The sequence below is a fragment of the Haliotis rubra genome, unplaced genomic scaffold, assembly GCF_003918875.1.
Source record: "Haliotis rubra isolate DU_JTF1 unplaced genomic scaffold, ASM391887v1 Scf124, whole genome shotgun sequence".
NCBI lineage: Eukaryota > Metazoa > Mollusca > Gastropoda > Lepetellida > Haliotidae > Haliotis > Haliotis rubra.
Window position 1 is genome coordinate 1319975 of NW_025765159.1, and position 16942 is coordinate 1336916.

Below are 16942 nucleotides of genomic sequence, written 5' to 3' on the forward strand. Positions count from 1 at the left end.
CAACGCGACACCGCAAATGCTAAGGGTCACACGTTCATGTCTTCCAAGAGGCCAAGCACATTGGCTATTGCAAAACGTGCACTGCAGTTTTCGGATTTAAAAGACGTTTTTTCACATGGAAGAACAAGGAAGACCAATGACCGTGATGAGATAAAGACGCAATCCAACGTCCCGTGCCGAAGAACTAAGACGACAATAGAGACTTGGACTCTCCACCGGTGCCATCAGAAGGAGGCTGCTGGTCTTTGGGAACGTCGTTCGAATAGACCTCACTCACCCACTTAACACATATGTCCCTTTATATGTTCCATCGCCCAAACGCAACACCACCAATAAATTTAAACAGGCGCATTGCCCGAACACAATCATGCCTGATCGTGCAACACCTCCAAAATCACGAGTGAGTGAGTATGGCCAACCTTAGCAATATTCCAGCTATATCACGGCGGGGGACGCCAGAAATGGGTTTTACAAATTGTACCCATGTGGGGAATCGAACTCGGGCCTTCAGCGTGACGAACGGTGGCTTCAACCATTGGGCTTCCCTACGCTCTAAACCACAAGTGTTCAAGCAGAACAGTGGACCCGTCCGTGCATGTTCTGAATTGGAACAAATAGGCCATATTTAGAACAGGCGTGTTCTGTTTTAGAACACATGTGTTCAAAGTCTGTGAGGTAGGTGTTCTAATTTCAATGCGTTATCCGAAGACTGTGATTTCTTAAATCAAATTAATAAAATACTTTTAACATAATCATGAACCTGTTAATATATTTTCAGACAATGTTGAACATTACGCAAGTGGACATTAAAAAAAGGTTTTAAAGAAATTGTTAATAATTCTAACTTTAACCCTTTCTTCCCATGGGAGAATAAAAATACATGTATTTTGCAAGAGGAAAATGATTCCACAAAATGTTCTAAATAACTGGGTAAAATCTGGTAAATAACTGAATAAGCAACCTCTAAAGTAGACTATCAGAAGGCATAGTGTTCCTTTACATTTGATAAAATGAACACATTAGGACGGTATCTGTTCTATAATGTTTGTTTTGATATCTATTCGGACGGCGTGTGTTCTTTTTAGAACCGCTGATGTTCTAACAAGTGAAGTCATGATAAGCATGCGCAGTTGTCTCTTCCCCAACGCTACCATGAGTCGTTTGGCGCCACAGGTCAAACGAGATTTCCCCGTGATTATTGGAAATTTACTAACGTTATATTCTAGAGTTCATTACCAAAAACACATTTACACACATATATATATATTTAATAATTTTATTTGCTTAAGTTTTAAATGACCTAAGTATCCGTTGAAGTGAGAGAAATGGGGGAAGGTAACTTATCCTTGCCCGACCCTGAGATATAGGAGCTCTTTTTTCAGTGTTTAAAGTTAGCTTCTCCTACGCTCCATTTAGCCGCCCGCGGTCAAACAAAACGATAATTACAATAACACGTTTTCGTATTCAATATAGGTGTTAATTAAGTTTTGAATCATTTCATATTGTTGTTGTTTTTTATTCGTTCATGTTAGGCTGGTGGAAGTTTGAGGTGTCCGTGGGTATTCTGAATTGAACACATACAGAACACACAAAGAGTGTTCTGAAATCTAGAACACGAGCGTTCTGTAAGTGGAACACTACTGTTCTGGCGACAGAACACATAGTGTCTAAATCAGAACACTCCGACTGCGTTCTTAAATCTGTGTTCTCTTAGTGTTCAGAACTGTTCAGAACTTAGACTTAGAGTGCAAAATAATGAGTATTAAGCATGAAATTAAAGCAACTATCGGTTACACCTACTTGGGTTTTCAGTCCAGATTTGAGGACGTCATCATGCGACAATGTCCTATTGGCCCCTCGATGACATGAATATTTATTGAATGGTGAAGATCCATCGTTTTGTATCCGTTGTGATGAAAGAATCACGATCAAGCATGTACTGTCTGACTGTTGATTTTGTTTGTATCACAAGGGATAAATATTTCAAATCATCTTTTGTGAAGGATCTTTTAATAGAATTGTTTTTATTTAATTATTGCCTTTTTAAAAGAAATACAATAAACGAATAAATTTTGACGTTCTTTTATATATTCCACTGGAATAAAGTAACTGCACTATTTGATGTTATGCCATTTGTAATGCAAAAAGATAATAACATGATTTGTGGTGCTTTCCTTAATCACTGTTTAACTGTTGATAATATCAAAATCTGTATGATTTGACACTAGTCATCATGACAAGCTCTTGAAGAGATGTGTCAAAGTCAATTAACAAATTCAGTGTCGTGTGTCCACTATTGGCGTTGATGCAGATTTGACAATGACGCCGAATAGACACCATGCAGGGATTGAAGAAAGCTCAGGGAATATTGTTCCAATGTCTGAACCAACAGAGACCCTAATTCAACAAATGTCAACGGCTGATTCTGGGTTTGACGTAAACATCGCTCCATTTCATCCCAAGAGTGCTCGATAGGGGACAGGTCAGAGAAACAGATGGCCAGGGGAGTACCGGAATGTTCTGCTGTCTCAGGAAATCTGTCACAACATGAGCGACATGTGGACCAGTATTATCTTGCTGAAGCCTGAAGTTACGTCTCTGTCCTTAAATGAACGGCTGCACACGAGGCCCAATGGTCTCGTCCCTGTATCGCAGACCTGTCAAACCGCCATTGACGATGACAAGTTGTGTCCCACCATGAGATGTGATGACTCCCTTTGCCATAATGCTGTCTCTACCAAACTGTCGACGTTGAACAACGCATGCGTCAGCATGCCGTTCACCTTTCGTCGTGGCTCGGGGATGGTGTGGGGTTGCGTTTCGTATGACTGCAGTTTAAAAATATTTACAGAACCTAGGACACTCGGTGGTTAATATAATTAACAGGAAGTAGAGAATACCGCCGTCGTGCCACATTTTGAATGCCATCCCCTTGCCGGTCATCCGATTTATGGATGACTCCGATAGACCTCACTGTTCCCGAGGCGCCAACAACCATTCGTAGAACACTATCGAAACATTACCATCGCCCGATTGACTTGGCGCTATCAACCACGTATGTACTGATGTTGAGGTGATAGTTTACCTTTATGTTGTAATTTGAAACGAGTTGATTAAGCATCATTGAATGAAGGGAGTCTCTATCCGTGTTTGCATCGAAACATTTCGCTCTAAAAATAATGAATCCCGTAATTAGTCCAGAAGCTTAAATACGTGTACTTGTCAAGGTTCGGAAACTTACCTTCGGTACAAGATAACTTCCCAGCAGGCACATCAACGTTGTTTCAACGTTGAGAATAGGTTGATCCTCAACGTTGAAAATAGATTGAAAATAGGTTGTATATGAAAGTTTTTTTGACGTAGATATCCGACGTGGAATCAACGTTGAAGTTTGACCGATTATCAACGTTGAAAAAAGGTTGATCCTCAACGTTGAAAATAGATTGAAAATAGGTTGTATATGAAAGTTTTTTTGACGTAGATATCTGACGTGGAATCAACGTTGAACTTTGACCGATTATCAACGTTGAGAATAGGTTGATCCTCAACGTTGAAAATAGATTGAAAATAGGTTGTATATGAAAGTTTTTTTGACGTAGATATCCGACGTGGAATCAATGTTGAAGTCTGACATATTATTAACGTTGAAAATGGGTTGTTCCGTGGTTGTGTCTGGGAGGTATTACGCTTTCCTGTAAATAGACTCGCACTTCATCTTTAAACTACAATAAAGTAGCACCAAACTCCTGCATCCAGCTAAAATACCCAAAAAGCTACCTGCAATAAACAGTATTCAAACAGAAAATTGCAGTAAAAATATTTACCTGATAAAATACTTGGTTAAAATTCCACATTCAATATAATGTTCATTTAAGTTTTATGTCAGTTGGACGTATAATTCCAGTTAGAAGAAAGAGTATTCCAAATTAGGATTAACTATTTACTGTTGTATTGTTACCTTGAAAAGGTGAAAATTGTCCGAGAAGACATTTTGTCTGAATTTCAGCTCTAAGACAGACCCTGAATAAACACAATGCAATTACTTTCACCATGAAAGGGATCCAAGATGACCAGGAACTATACCTGAAGACAGCACATAAAACAAGTCACTTTTCATGAAATCTTTATGAACACACACGCACACAGAAAACGTGGTTTAATGCATAATGTAAAACATCACACATGACATAGTCTGTAGGTGATCTCTGTTGTGCTAATAACACAATATCATCTGCATATAGCATCAAAGTGACATTTACACCACCAATTTCAATACCACAGTTCAGATTTTTCAACACAATTACAACTCCAAAAACAATTATCAGCTCCTCTTCTTTCTGCCACTCCCTGCCTGGCGGTCAGGTGGATACTTCAGAAACGTTCCTAACTCTTTCTTGAAATTTGCTTCGGATGCATTCCCATCTCATTCCCTTGAGATAGGACACATTCTGAAATTTTATATTTAAATACATGAATAAGTCATATGGAAGATATATTGTCTTATATGATTCAAGTATTTGTTTAATCAATCACTTGAAAGGTTCATTTCACTGCTGTAACTTGGCATGTGAACATATGAACAGCATCAATACAAAATATGACGAAAAGTGTAAACAATTTATATTTTCAACCGAAGGAATGGAAGTTTTCTTAAACATTTTCAAAGAAAATCCTCAATTGCAAGTTGATTATATAATTAGACTATGAATTACCGGTAGGATGAATTAGACGATGCTTTACTGTCATATATTATTTGCTATGGTCATGATGAAAATGCTGCACTTGGTAATTAACTTACCAGAGATGATTGAATACAACCTTGTATTCTTAAAAGAAAAATTGCCGTTTTGCCCATCAACATTCATTCTTGACATCAAATTGTTTGACATTGTCCTGCAAAACAATGGAAGATTGTTGTTATTCTGTCAGATTTAGTTTTCTTTAGAGATTCTCGGAAATGATTATTTCAAATTAATAGGAGTTGAACTGATGTAGCAATTTTGCTACCAGGAGTCATAAATTGTAACAAAAGCCATTTTACATTAAATGATAAGAAAACAAAATGGGTGGTGGTTCACAGGTCAAAGAACAAGTCTATTGTGGGAGGTCTCCCAACACCATTTGTTCCCAAACACAAGGAAGTATGGATCATGGAGTTCTGAAAACAATAATGAGCTCTCATAAGTATACAATATATTCTCTATTATCTACTCTCTCTCTCTCTCTTTGTCATTTGTACACCCATAAAACTCAAATAAATAACTTTTTTATAATTCATAAATGTTTACACTTAATCTCTTATAGGAACGCTTAGAAAATCTCTCATATAATGAATTATGTGTGCGTATTATCTGCGACGTCATAACTATGATTCTCTGAATCATGAACAATGAAATAATGAGATTAAACTCTACATTGCCAGAAATAATCTATCATACCATGAATAATAAGACATTGAATAACATCTCTTACAGCTCCAATCTACACTCAAAAAGACGTAAATGTACTCGTAAACAAACATCGCTGGCACACGCAAATTCTTGAAACAGTGCATCTCTGACTCTCAATTCAAGAAATGGAAGTCCTACTCTATTTGACCAAAGGGGTGACAGGTGGCCAAAACATATTGAAATGTAGGTCATACACTGAAAATAACTCTGATTTAAAACACTACAAATATACACCTTCTCTCTAATATACTCGATAGATGATCTTAACAAGGGAACATGTACATAAAATGCTGATATCTAACAACACCTGTACTTTAAATAATGGACTCTTCCAAATCTCAGTATGTTTCATTGCACACATATTAGATTGCAAATAATGAAAAACCTACCCTTTGACAATAATAAAAAAACATCATATTCAAATTCTACAGCTGACCAAATACCTGAAGAGTGTGTTTCCCAGCAATAAACATCTCTATATATCTATAAATGTATGACTTCTGTCCTCTCGCGTGCTATCTTGCATCCAGCTGTTTACGGCGAAAAACAATATGGCGCCAAGCAAGGGAGTGCTCATTAAACTAAACATCTCCGGGAGAAATCATTGTCAATTTTTCTCTTAAATGATCAACCTTAATATATAAATGAAAATAAAGACCAACTATTATCACCAAAAAAAGACCAAACATTATCACAAATATTCAAAACAGGTGGTAATGAAAGAGCATTATCATCTTTCTCTTAAACTTTGTGGTGGATATACTGGAAACAAGTGAAATGTTAAAAACGTGTTACCTTAGCCTTGCTCCTTTTATGTGATCCACAAAATTGCTGCCACCCAGTCTTCGAAGATGAGATTTCTGCAAATTCCATTAAAATAATCTTATTTCATAATTAAATGTTCCTTACATTAAAATTACTTCTTTTGTATGTAAGATTTTAACCTTTAAGAGACATGAATTATCATATCCCTTCCAAACAAGTGTAAGAATGAAAGTCTGTGGGTGCAGTTTTGTTAATTGTCCCATCAAAGAATCATTAGTGAAGTTACACTTTTTGTAAATAAATAAAAGTTCAAATAAATTATATACAATTTCATCCTTAACAAAGACTTTCACAAGACATTTTAAAGTGAAAATTTTCGTTGCATTTCCTTACGCCATTCTCCACCACCCCCTCCCCCCAACAATATACATATGTTGACAGGGTTCAGGGCGTGCTCAATGCATCCGAACAAATGTTCATAATAATGGGATGCAATATAAAATGTTGATTAATCCTATCCGATTTTGTATAGCTGCCCTTAGGGATCGTTCATAATGTATGGCTTTGGGGTGATGTTGATTTTTATGCACAATGTGAATTACACCCCACCCCCACCCAAAAGTGTATGAGTATGTACAGAATAAGAGACGGCCCACCCTGCATGTCATGTACATTATCTATGACGCCCTCTCCCCTTCCCATAATTTCTAAACATAGTGCGTTTGTACAAAATGCTGACCCTTAGCTCCCTGAACAAAATGGGTGACACCCACCCCACCCTCAACCCTTACAATCAACACCCCCACCCGCAGCCATATATTTAATTATGAACGGTTCCTTATATTGATGTAATTCATTGATTATTTGAAAATGTATATTTGCAAAATTCAAATCAGGTGATGGGTACGAAAGGAAATCTTATTCGATTATATAATAAAATGCCAAATATGTGCATGCAAATATATTGAAAAATAACAAAACAAGTTCATGGAAATCACGGGCTTCCACTAAATTTTGAGAAACATGTACTGTGACATACCGGTAACCTTGTGAGATAAAACATGAGCCCTAATTCGGGTTTCTTGCTACTGCTAGATTTAAACGGCATTCCTACGTTTTTCATCATACATTAAGGACATACTTACCAAATAAACACCAGCATGCCGTGAAGATGGTGAAAATAGAACGATATTGCGTTGAACTTCGCCAAAGTGAAATGACAACGATCAGCTGCCTTTGCGCGCGCGATAATTGTGCGCATGTCCGGATATGGCCAAACGAGGCGATCGAAGGTCAACATCTGGCTTGTGTTTGAAAGAAAAAGTCGGGAATTATACAATTTTCACAGTTTTGTGGGAAAATATCAAATGTAATGCAATTTGGATAACTGATGACTTTATACCTAAAACTGCGATTTTCGTAATATTTCCGTCCGTTGATCGATGCCGATCAAATAATATATAAGATTATATCTGTCACTAGCTCGATCTTGATCTTTTATGAAAATAATGTTCCGAAATGATAGTTGCTAAGTTGGATACCTATTTCCAATATGAATTATGTATCAAATTTGCCAAGGAAACAATTAGTTGACATTTTTGTTGGTTCCTTACGTTGAAACAACGTTGACAACTAAACGAATCTCGACTAACTTTCTTTGGTCGCATGATAAACGTTGAATCAACGTTTATGAAAGGTTGATCAACCAAACAACCAAAATTCAACGTTGATTCAACGTTGATTCAACGTTGTGTGCCCGCTGGGTTACTAGTGTTCCCGGGTTGCTGAAAATCAACTTCTGCGCGCTATGGATACGCTGTCAACAGGAATGGCACAAACTAAATGTCAGACATATTCATGTTAATCGAAACGTAGTATCGTCTCTTTCGAGACACTATCTACAGAGCGCAGCTCACGATTTGCCAGGGTCCGGTCATCCATGAGAGACATCACGCCAACAAGACAACCATATTGGGTTGGTGCATCTACAATAATCTATTCCAACATAAACAGACAATTTTGGATTGATACCAATTACCGCCAGAAACGTGCACAACCCGATGGAGGGAGTGCCTCTGACCCCATGTTCTGCGATACCAGTTTGTGAAGACATCATCTGCAGTTGAAATGAAAAGACTGCGACATTACACTGTCCAAGTTTCATCTGGATAACTTTGATGGTCTGCAAGGGTACACAGGCACCCATGCAGAAGATCGAGGGACGCTTGCTTAACTCAACTTTGTCAGTGGGGGAGTGGAATGTCATCGGATAGAACACAATTTCCAGGTGTTGTGACATACATTTTGAGAAAACATAACATTGCTGTATTGCCACATCCCGCCATTTCTCCAGACGCCTCATGAACAGAACACGTCTGGGACTAGATGATGGACGCCTGCCTATGACTGGATAAGATTCGACAGGTAACACTAGCTCAGTTGGAACAACACCTGCTTGATATCTGGATCAACATCCATGGGCTGTTCTCCATCATCCTGTGTTCAAGGCACCACAGCTTCCCCCATCTCTCTGAGCCTGGTCTGTATCAAAGCAAATAGTGGTGACACCCTGTATTGACATTGTTTATCAACTGGTGCACCACCTCATTTAGGACCTGTCTTTCTATTTCCTGTTTAAAGGTATGTTTTATTTCAATCAATTTGTAATGTTGTATCAATAAATATTGATCAGACAAATGAACAAATATGAAGTGGTATTTTCAATCACAAAATCGACACCACCTTGTCTCATTTTGTTACACATTTTGTCTGCCTGTTACCTTACATTGCTTATTATATTTTCTAAAACTATCACAGACGAAACACCCTGTGAAGCGCAGAGTTATAATTGGACTTCAGAAAGAATGCTTGCTCCAAGAGGTGTAGTCATACATACATGTCTCGGTATCCCAGGTAGATCAATGCTAATGATCACTGGAATGACTGGTTGAAGCCTTATTTACAGACCACCATCACATAACAGGAGGTGAGGTGAGGTGAAATTGGGTTTAACGTCGTGCTTGAGAATATTTCGCTCATATGACGACGTGCATGCGTGTGTATGTGTATTTGCGGCTGCTTGTACTAGCCCAGACTGAAGCTGTTTTTTTTTATAGTGCTAGCCCACTGAGATACCATGCCGCAGTGAAGCATGAATACCCCACTCAGACACATTATACTGACTCCGAGCTGACCAGTCCTTGATGTTCCCATTAATGCCGAGCGCCAGGCAGGGACCAACAAGTACCATATTTTAACGTGTTTTGGTATGACGCTTTCCGGGGGGACGCTCTAAGCACTACACCACGGAGGCGGTTCAAGTCTAAGTAAACTTAGGCTCAGTATTATTCGTTACAGGGCTATACTGAGTCTTACAAACCCTAGTAGAAGGTTGCGTCAGCTAACCTTTTGGACTGACCAATCAGAACACAGCTTACATATTCGCAAATTTAACATTCACACATACCGTTTAACCCTTTACCTCAAGAATGCAACCGATGACGAATGTTATTTCCGCACGATCGCTTTCGAGAGTTACACATGGAGAAACAGTCCCTGAACATTTTTTCAATATTCCAGGATGTCATCTTGCGGAAATATAAGCTAATCGTAACCATGTCATTAGAAAGCCCTAAGTGTATATACTGCAAGTCATATATCTGGGTTTTTTTATGAAGATTTTCGTTTGTTGATAGATCAGTGTCAGCGACCAGGGAAGAGAAAATCACAAAACCATTTTGTAAGTCCCACCGAACACTAACAAGTAGTCGTTGTCTGATTGGTTAAATCCATTAGGCCGTCTCGCGTTTGATTGGACAGTCATAGGTCGGTCAAAGGTTAGATGACGCAACCTTTTTTCTAGGGTTGTGAGACTCTGTATAGCTGTGTAACGAATAATACTGAGACTATGTTTACTTAGACTGCACACCTTCCCAACAATGAAGTCACACGATCCATCAATAACTGGCTCCTGGGTACTTGGGACCTGCACACCTGAATCTTAAACTGACACTAAAGCTGCAGATAACCTTTTGAGTCATTGAGTTATGTACTCGCTTGTGTTCATCTCAATTGGGTATCCTACGTGAGTAACCTACCTCACTCAAACTCATTTATGTATTTAGCCATATTCCACTAATTGTAAAAAATATAATAAACCATAAAAAAGACTGCAAGTTGCCAAGTTCATGTGCTGAAATAGAACCTCTCAATCTACCTCAATTACTTTATCTATCCTCAGTAACACCCAAAATAAGATTTGACAGTTTTGTGTGTATACATGTAAGATCAAATTCAAGGAGTATTTACAAAATCCAAACTGACTTGTATGCAACAGACATTAAAGGAATTGTCTTTTCACATAAATATTTGCAGAATTTACGCAGATACGCAGCTTATCTGTACCTCTGAAATATGTAAAGAAGACATGTCATATTCACTTTATTTATTTCCCATATTTTTATGGTCCAGTTGGTATCACACAATAACATACAAAATGAGAGTGGAGTTCAAATGTAACATCAAAACAATATCTGTAAAATATACATGAAATAAACAGGACATGGACTAGCTGTGGACTGTGTCGATGTATTTCTGGTCAAACCGACTCTTGTAATTTTTTGCCATATAGATGAAGTAGGTCAGAGCCTCTTTCTCAACAACGGGGATGGTGCGGAAATGTCGAGCAACAGCCTGAAAAAATTAAAAATAAAAATGATTGTGGTACATGGCACTAAATTATTGTGAGTGTCATAAAAGGAAAACAGTGGGGTACCATGTCGCTGAATTATCAAAGTGGTCAGTCACAACCAGTGTGCTCTAGAGTTATCCCCCTTTACAAACATGAGAAAACACTGGTGCTATGCTGAATGGTCTTTGCTTCGCTGATGTGAGTGAGTAAGTTTAGTTTTACGCCACACTCAGCAATATTCCAGCTATATGGCGGTGGTCTGTAAATAATCGAGTCTGGACCAGACAATCCAGTGATCAACATCATGAACATCGATCTGTGCAATTGGGAACCAATGACATGTGTCAACCAAGTCAGCGAGCCTGACCACCCGACTTCGCTGATGTGACAGTGTAATGGGCATTCACTCATTTCACAAAGAGTGATACCATTTGTGGATACCATTTTTGGAAAATCTCAATCTTAGCACTGATCATAGCTTTGCTGACAATCTCATCCTCATTCTGATGACTCTGCAAAATTACAGCTTCAAAAACTAGTGTGTTATGATTGGTGTGAGAGATGTGCTTACTTCTGCCAGTTGTGCCTTGTTGAGGCCAGGGCGTGTTGAGATTTTGAAATGGCGTTTGTATCGTCGTAGGGCATTTACAGGCATTTGGAAAAAGTCAATCTGAAACAAAATAATAAAAATATACACAACATCCAAAGGTTAATATATTATCAGATATACTTAACAACATCAGAAATGCACCACACTGAAATGCACCGACAATGCTCAGATATCATGGGTACATTTCAGTCTGACGGGGATATTTTGTATTATATGGGTGGTGGGTTTCTAATGTTGTTTAGTATATATGTGAAAAATATTTATGAAGAAAGAACATCTGAAATGATGTTAGTTCTTGTCCTTATCAAAATGGAAAAAAAATCAGTCTATTTGCTCAAGTTGCATTGACAACATCTGTTCTATTCAAGATTAATAGATTTTAAGCATGGAGTTCTGGGGACCTATTCTACCCTGAATCCCCACAGTAACATGGAGTTCTGGGGACCTATTCTACCCTGAATCCCCACAGTAACGTGGAGTTCTGGGGACCTATACTGCCCTGAATCCCCACAGTAACGTGGAGTTCTGGGGACCTATACTGCCCTGAATCCCCTCAGTAACATGGAGTTCTGGGGACCTATACTGCCCTGAATCCCCACAGTAACATGGAGTTCTGGGGACCTATACTGCCCTGAATCCCCACAGTAACATGGAGTTCTGGGGACCTATTCTACCCTGAATCCCCACAGTAACATGGAGTTCTGGGGACCTATTCTACCCTGAATCCCCTCAGTAACGTGGAGTTCTGGGGACCTATACTGCCCTGAATCCCCACAGTAACATGGAGTTCTGGGGACCTATACTGCCCTGAATCCCCACAGTAACATGGAGTTCTGGGGACCTATACTGCCCTGAATCCCCTCAGTAACATGGAGTTCTGGGGACCTATTCTACCCTGAATCCCCACAGTAACATGGAGTTCTGGGGACCTATTCTACCCTGAATCCCCACAGTAACATGGAGTTCTGGGGACCTATTCTACCCTGAATCCCCACAGTAACATGGAGTTCTGGGGACCTATTCTACCCTGAATCCCTCAGTAACATGGAGTTCTGGGGACCTATACTGCCCTGAATCCCCACAGTAACATGGAGTTCTGGGGACCTATACTGCCCTGAATCCCCTCAGTAACATGGAGTTCTGGGGACCTATACTGCCCTGAATCCCCTCAGTAACATGGAGTTCTGGGGACCTATTCTACCCTGAATCCCCACAGTAACATGGAGTTCTGGGGACCTATTCTACCCTGAATCCCCACAGTAACGTGGAGTTCTGGGGACCTATTCTACCCTGAATCCCCTCAGTAACATGGGAGTTCTGGGGACCTATTCTACCCTGAATCCCCACAGTAACATGGAGTTCTGGGGACCTATACTGCCCTGAATCCCCACAGTAACATGGAGTTCTGGGGACCTATACTGCCCTGAATCCCCACAGTAACATGGAGTTCTGGGGACCTATACTGCCCTGAATCCCCACAGTAACATGGAGTTCTGGGGACCTATACTGCCCTGAATCCCCACAGTAACATGGAGTTCTGGGGACCTATTCTACCCTGAATCCCCTCAGTAACATGGAGTTCTGGGGACCTATTCTGCCCTGAATCCCCACAGTAACATGGAGTTCTGGGGACCTATTCTACCCTGAATCCCCACAGTAACATGGAGTTCTGGGGACCTATTCTACCCTGAATCCCCACAGTAACATGGAGTTCTGGGGACCTATTCTACCCTGAATCCCCACAGTAACATGGAGTTCTGGGGACCTATTCTGCCCTGAATCCCCACAGTAACATGGAGTTCTGGGGACCTATTCTACCCTGAATCCCCACAGTAACATGGAGTTCTGGGGACCTATACTGCCCTGAATCCCCACAGTAACGTGGAGTTCTGGGAACCTATTCTACCCTGAATCCCCACAGTAACATGGAGTTCTGGGGACCTATTCTACCCTGAATCCCCTCAGTAACATGGAGTTCTGGGGACCTATTCTACCCTGAATCCCCTCAGTAACATGGAGTTCTGGGGACCTATTCTACCCTGAATCCCCACAGTAACATGGAGTTCTGGGGACCTATTCTACCCTGAATCCCCTCAGTAACATGGAGTTCTGGGGACCTATTCTACCCTGAATCCCCTCAGTAACATGGAGTTCTGGGGACCTATTCTACCCTGAATCCCCACAGTAACGTGGCGTTCTGGGGACCTATTCTACCCTGAATCCCCTCAGTAACATGGAGTTCTGGGAACCTATTCTACCCTGAATCCCCACAGTAACATGGAGTTCTGGGGACCTATTCTACCCTGAATCCCCTCAGTAACATGGAGTTCTGGGGACCTATTCTACCCTGAATCCCCTCAGTAACATGGAGTTCTGGGGACCTATTCTACCCTGAATCCCCACAGTAACGTGGAGTTCTGGGAACCTATTCTACCCTGAATCCCCACAGTAACATGGAGTTCTGGGGACCTATTCTACCCTGAATCCCCACAGTAACATGGAGTTCTGGGGACCTATTCTACCCTGAATCCCCACAGTAACATGGAGTTCTGGGGACCTATTCTACCCTGAATCCCCACAGTAACGTGGAGTTCTGGGGACCTATTCTACCCTGAATCCCCTCAGTAACATGGAGTTCTGGGGACCTATTCTACCCTGAATCCCCTAAGTAAGACAAGCATGGCAACCTGGGGATTTATACCGCCCCGAGTCCCCACAGTACGGCAAGCATGGGCTACTGGGGACCTATACTGCCCCGAGTCCCCACAGTACGGCAAGCATGGGCTACTGGGGATTTATACCTCCCCGAGTCCCCACACCAAGCATGGGCTACTGGGGATTTATACCGCCCCGAGTCCCCACAGTACGGCAAGCATGGGCTACTGGGGATTTATACCGCCCCGAGTCCCCACAGTACGGCAAGCATGGGCTACTGGGGACCTATGCAACCCTGGAATGTCACAGTAAATCTATTCTGTCCAAGTATTCCAGTTGGATCGTCAACATCCTACAGCTTGTTCAGCTTGACCTGATCAAGTGAATACTAATGCATTACGTGACCGTGTCACAACTGGTACGGTCTATTATTGTCAAGGGATGCACCTTTGTCAGTTGATTGTCAACATGTCCAAGCAACCGAGACAAGATCACTGTTTAAATCGAAAAATCATCAGCACTGTCCTAACTTTCTTTAAAAAAGAAGCTACAGAAGGTTTAATGTTTCCGATTCGGGGTGTAAAGAATCCATGTATGCATGCTTCGCACGAACGCAACATAAATAACATTCTTTTCTCCCCTATTTAATGAAGTTAACTCGACCAGCAGTTTGTGCCACATGACCTCCTGGGTCATGCATATGTAGAGTAACTCAGGTCAAGCTGAACAAGCGGTAACTCCCTGGAAGACAAGATTTCCCAGTACCTCTGGCACATCGTCGTCTCCATCAGGGGATCCTCGATCGTCCTCGCTGTCCTTCCTCTTCCGCTTGCTGCGGACACTCTGGATCATGTTCTTGTGAAAGTCACAGATGTAGATGTGTGACACCTGGAAAGGTCAAACCAAATGAGTGAGTCATCACACGTGTGACACCTACTGATAACAGGCAAGTTATAAACAATGTGACACCTCTTAATTACAGGTGAGTCATCACATATTTGACACCTATTGATTACAGGTGAGTAATAACCAGCGTGACGCCTATTTAAAACCTTAAAAACTAACACATAATATCAAACAAAACACATGTTTGGTATATTACTGTATCATTGGTAATGTAGAAATGGCTGGATAGCTCAGAAACATTGTGACATACAATAAAGGAGAAGTTTGCCTTTTACTAAAAATGGCTAAAGTTTTGAAGGTTTTCAAAAGTGCATCATTTGGCCTGCTGCATAAAATATGTGAGTTTTTATTTTTATACAGCGACTGGTTCGCAGAAGTTTCAATGTTGCACTCAAGAAATAGAAGTTGTTATCCATAAATTTATTGTTAAATCTAACTGTTGGTTTCCACCACCTGATATACAATGTGGTAAAAACAAAGGAGTGCGGCATTGAAGCTGGCAATAATTAAAATGATAATTGCTACAGAAGTGTGGGGATTTGGACAGCAAAGGGACACGAGTCTGCAGAGAGAGTTGTCTCCCTTTGATCACTTGGCAATCAGTGACACCCACTGTTTTAAAAAAAACCAGTCAATTGTGCTATAAATTGAGAAGTTATATAAAGTGCCAAGAAGAATATTGATTACATGACAACTGAATACAGAATTTATTTAAGAGTTTTATAATCAATATTTTAGCCAACACAACTGGTAATGTCAAAATGACCATTAGGTACTCTACATGACTGCAAGTGACCACATTTTGAGGTACAGGTGCAATGGTTTTTCCAACTGTTCTTTAAAAAAACAAAACAAAAAAAACCCCAACATTATTCCACAGACTTTAGCACATACTAAAAATCCTTTGCTGTTAACACAGAATCCATAAGCAAATATAAATAATAAGTAAAGAAAGTAGAACCAAACACAAGAAAACATACATGCATGTTACTTAATCACAGTGTGGGTACATTTGTCACTGACTGCTGCACTCCAATAACATAATAGTGGTCTGTCTGACCAGGGCCTAGATTTTCGAAGCTCTCTTAGTGCTAAGATAGTCATAAGATAATGTTAATGAATGGCACTTTCGACTATCTTAGCGCTAAGAGAGCTTCGAAAATCTAGGCCAAGAAATCCCATAATGACATAAGCAACTATCGCTGTGGTCAGGGTTCAGGAACAAGTCAAGTCACATGACCACCTGATTGATTCCCTTTACCTTGTACAACAAGCAAAGAGAGCAGTGAACCTATTCTAACCGTTCTGGAATGAGGAAATTTTGTGCAACACTGGGATTTATCTATACCTGCTCAGTGGGTGATTTTGAGCACAAGTCGGCAGCAAGTGACAGGAAAATTTCAACGAAAGATATTCCAAAACTCAGAATTTATGAAAATAAGGAAAGTAAAAGGTTTGAACAATATGAATTTTACCCCGATTTGCCAGCCAAGTGTTTTCAGTTCAGGATAAACAGTATAAAGCAGCAGTAATGTCAGCATGTCACCAGGCCTCCATTTTTGGTGATACACTTTGAAGGTAATCAAATCAAGGGCATTTTTAGAGGATATGGCGTAAAACAACATTACTTCACTTCTCACACTTACGCTGTCATCCCTGGTGAGTTTCAGTTTTCGTTGCTGAACTGTCTTCTGTATACGTTTGCTGTAACTGGCATTGCCTGCTTGCCGTGTACATCGCTCATTGCTGTCAATCAAACAACAGATCTGGTCATGACCCCCACGGCTGTCTTCCTCTGTGCTGAACCCATTTGTACTGAAAAGCAATATTTACACCATTAGCAGGCACAATAGAAGAAAATTATCA

The 16942-nt window shown here is 40.3% G+C and overlaps 1 protein-coding gene and 1 long non-coding RNA gene across 3 annotated transcripts in view; one reads left to right on the forward strand and one right to left on the reverse strand.

The window, feature by feature from the left end:
• Nucleotides 1-1833: 1833 nt before the first annotated feature.
• Nucleotides 1834-11929, forward strand: LOC124266221. The gene is made up of 3 exons (XR_006895685.1): nucleotides 1834-1843; nucleotides 9096-9100; nucleotides 11630-11929. It is a non-coding gene; the product is annotated as an uncharacterized LOC124266221 (long non-coding RNA).
• Nucleotides 10645-16942, reverse strand: part of LOC124266216 (histone deacetylase complex subunit SAP30L-like) — a 77226-nt gene continuing 70928 nt past the window's right edge. For both annotated transcript variants that reach the window (XM_046701028.1, XM_046701027.1), the window contains exons 2-5: nucleotides 16723-16891; nucleotides 14936-15058; nucleotides 11477-11575; nucleotides 10645-10907 (exon numbers count right to left, since the gene is read on the reverse strand). In XM_046701028.1, the coding sequence (XP_046556984.1) occupies nucleotides 10782-10907; nucleotides 11477-11575; nucleotides 14936-15058; nucleotides 16723-16891 (517 nt within the window). In that variant the 3' untranslated portion in view covers nucleotides 10645-10781. The remainder of the gene's footprint in view (nucleotides 10908-11476; nucleotides 11576-14935; nucleotides 15059-16722; nucleotides 16892-16942) is intronic.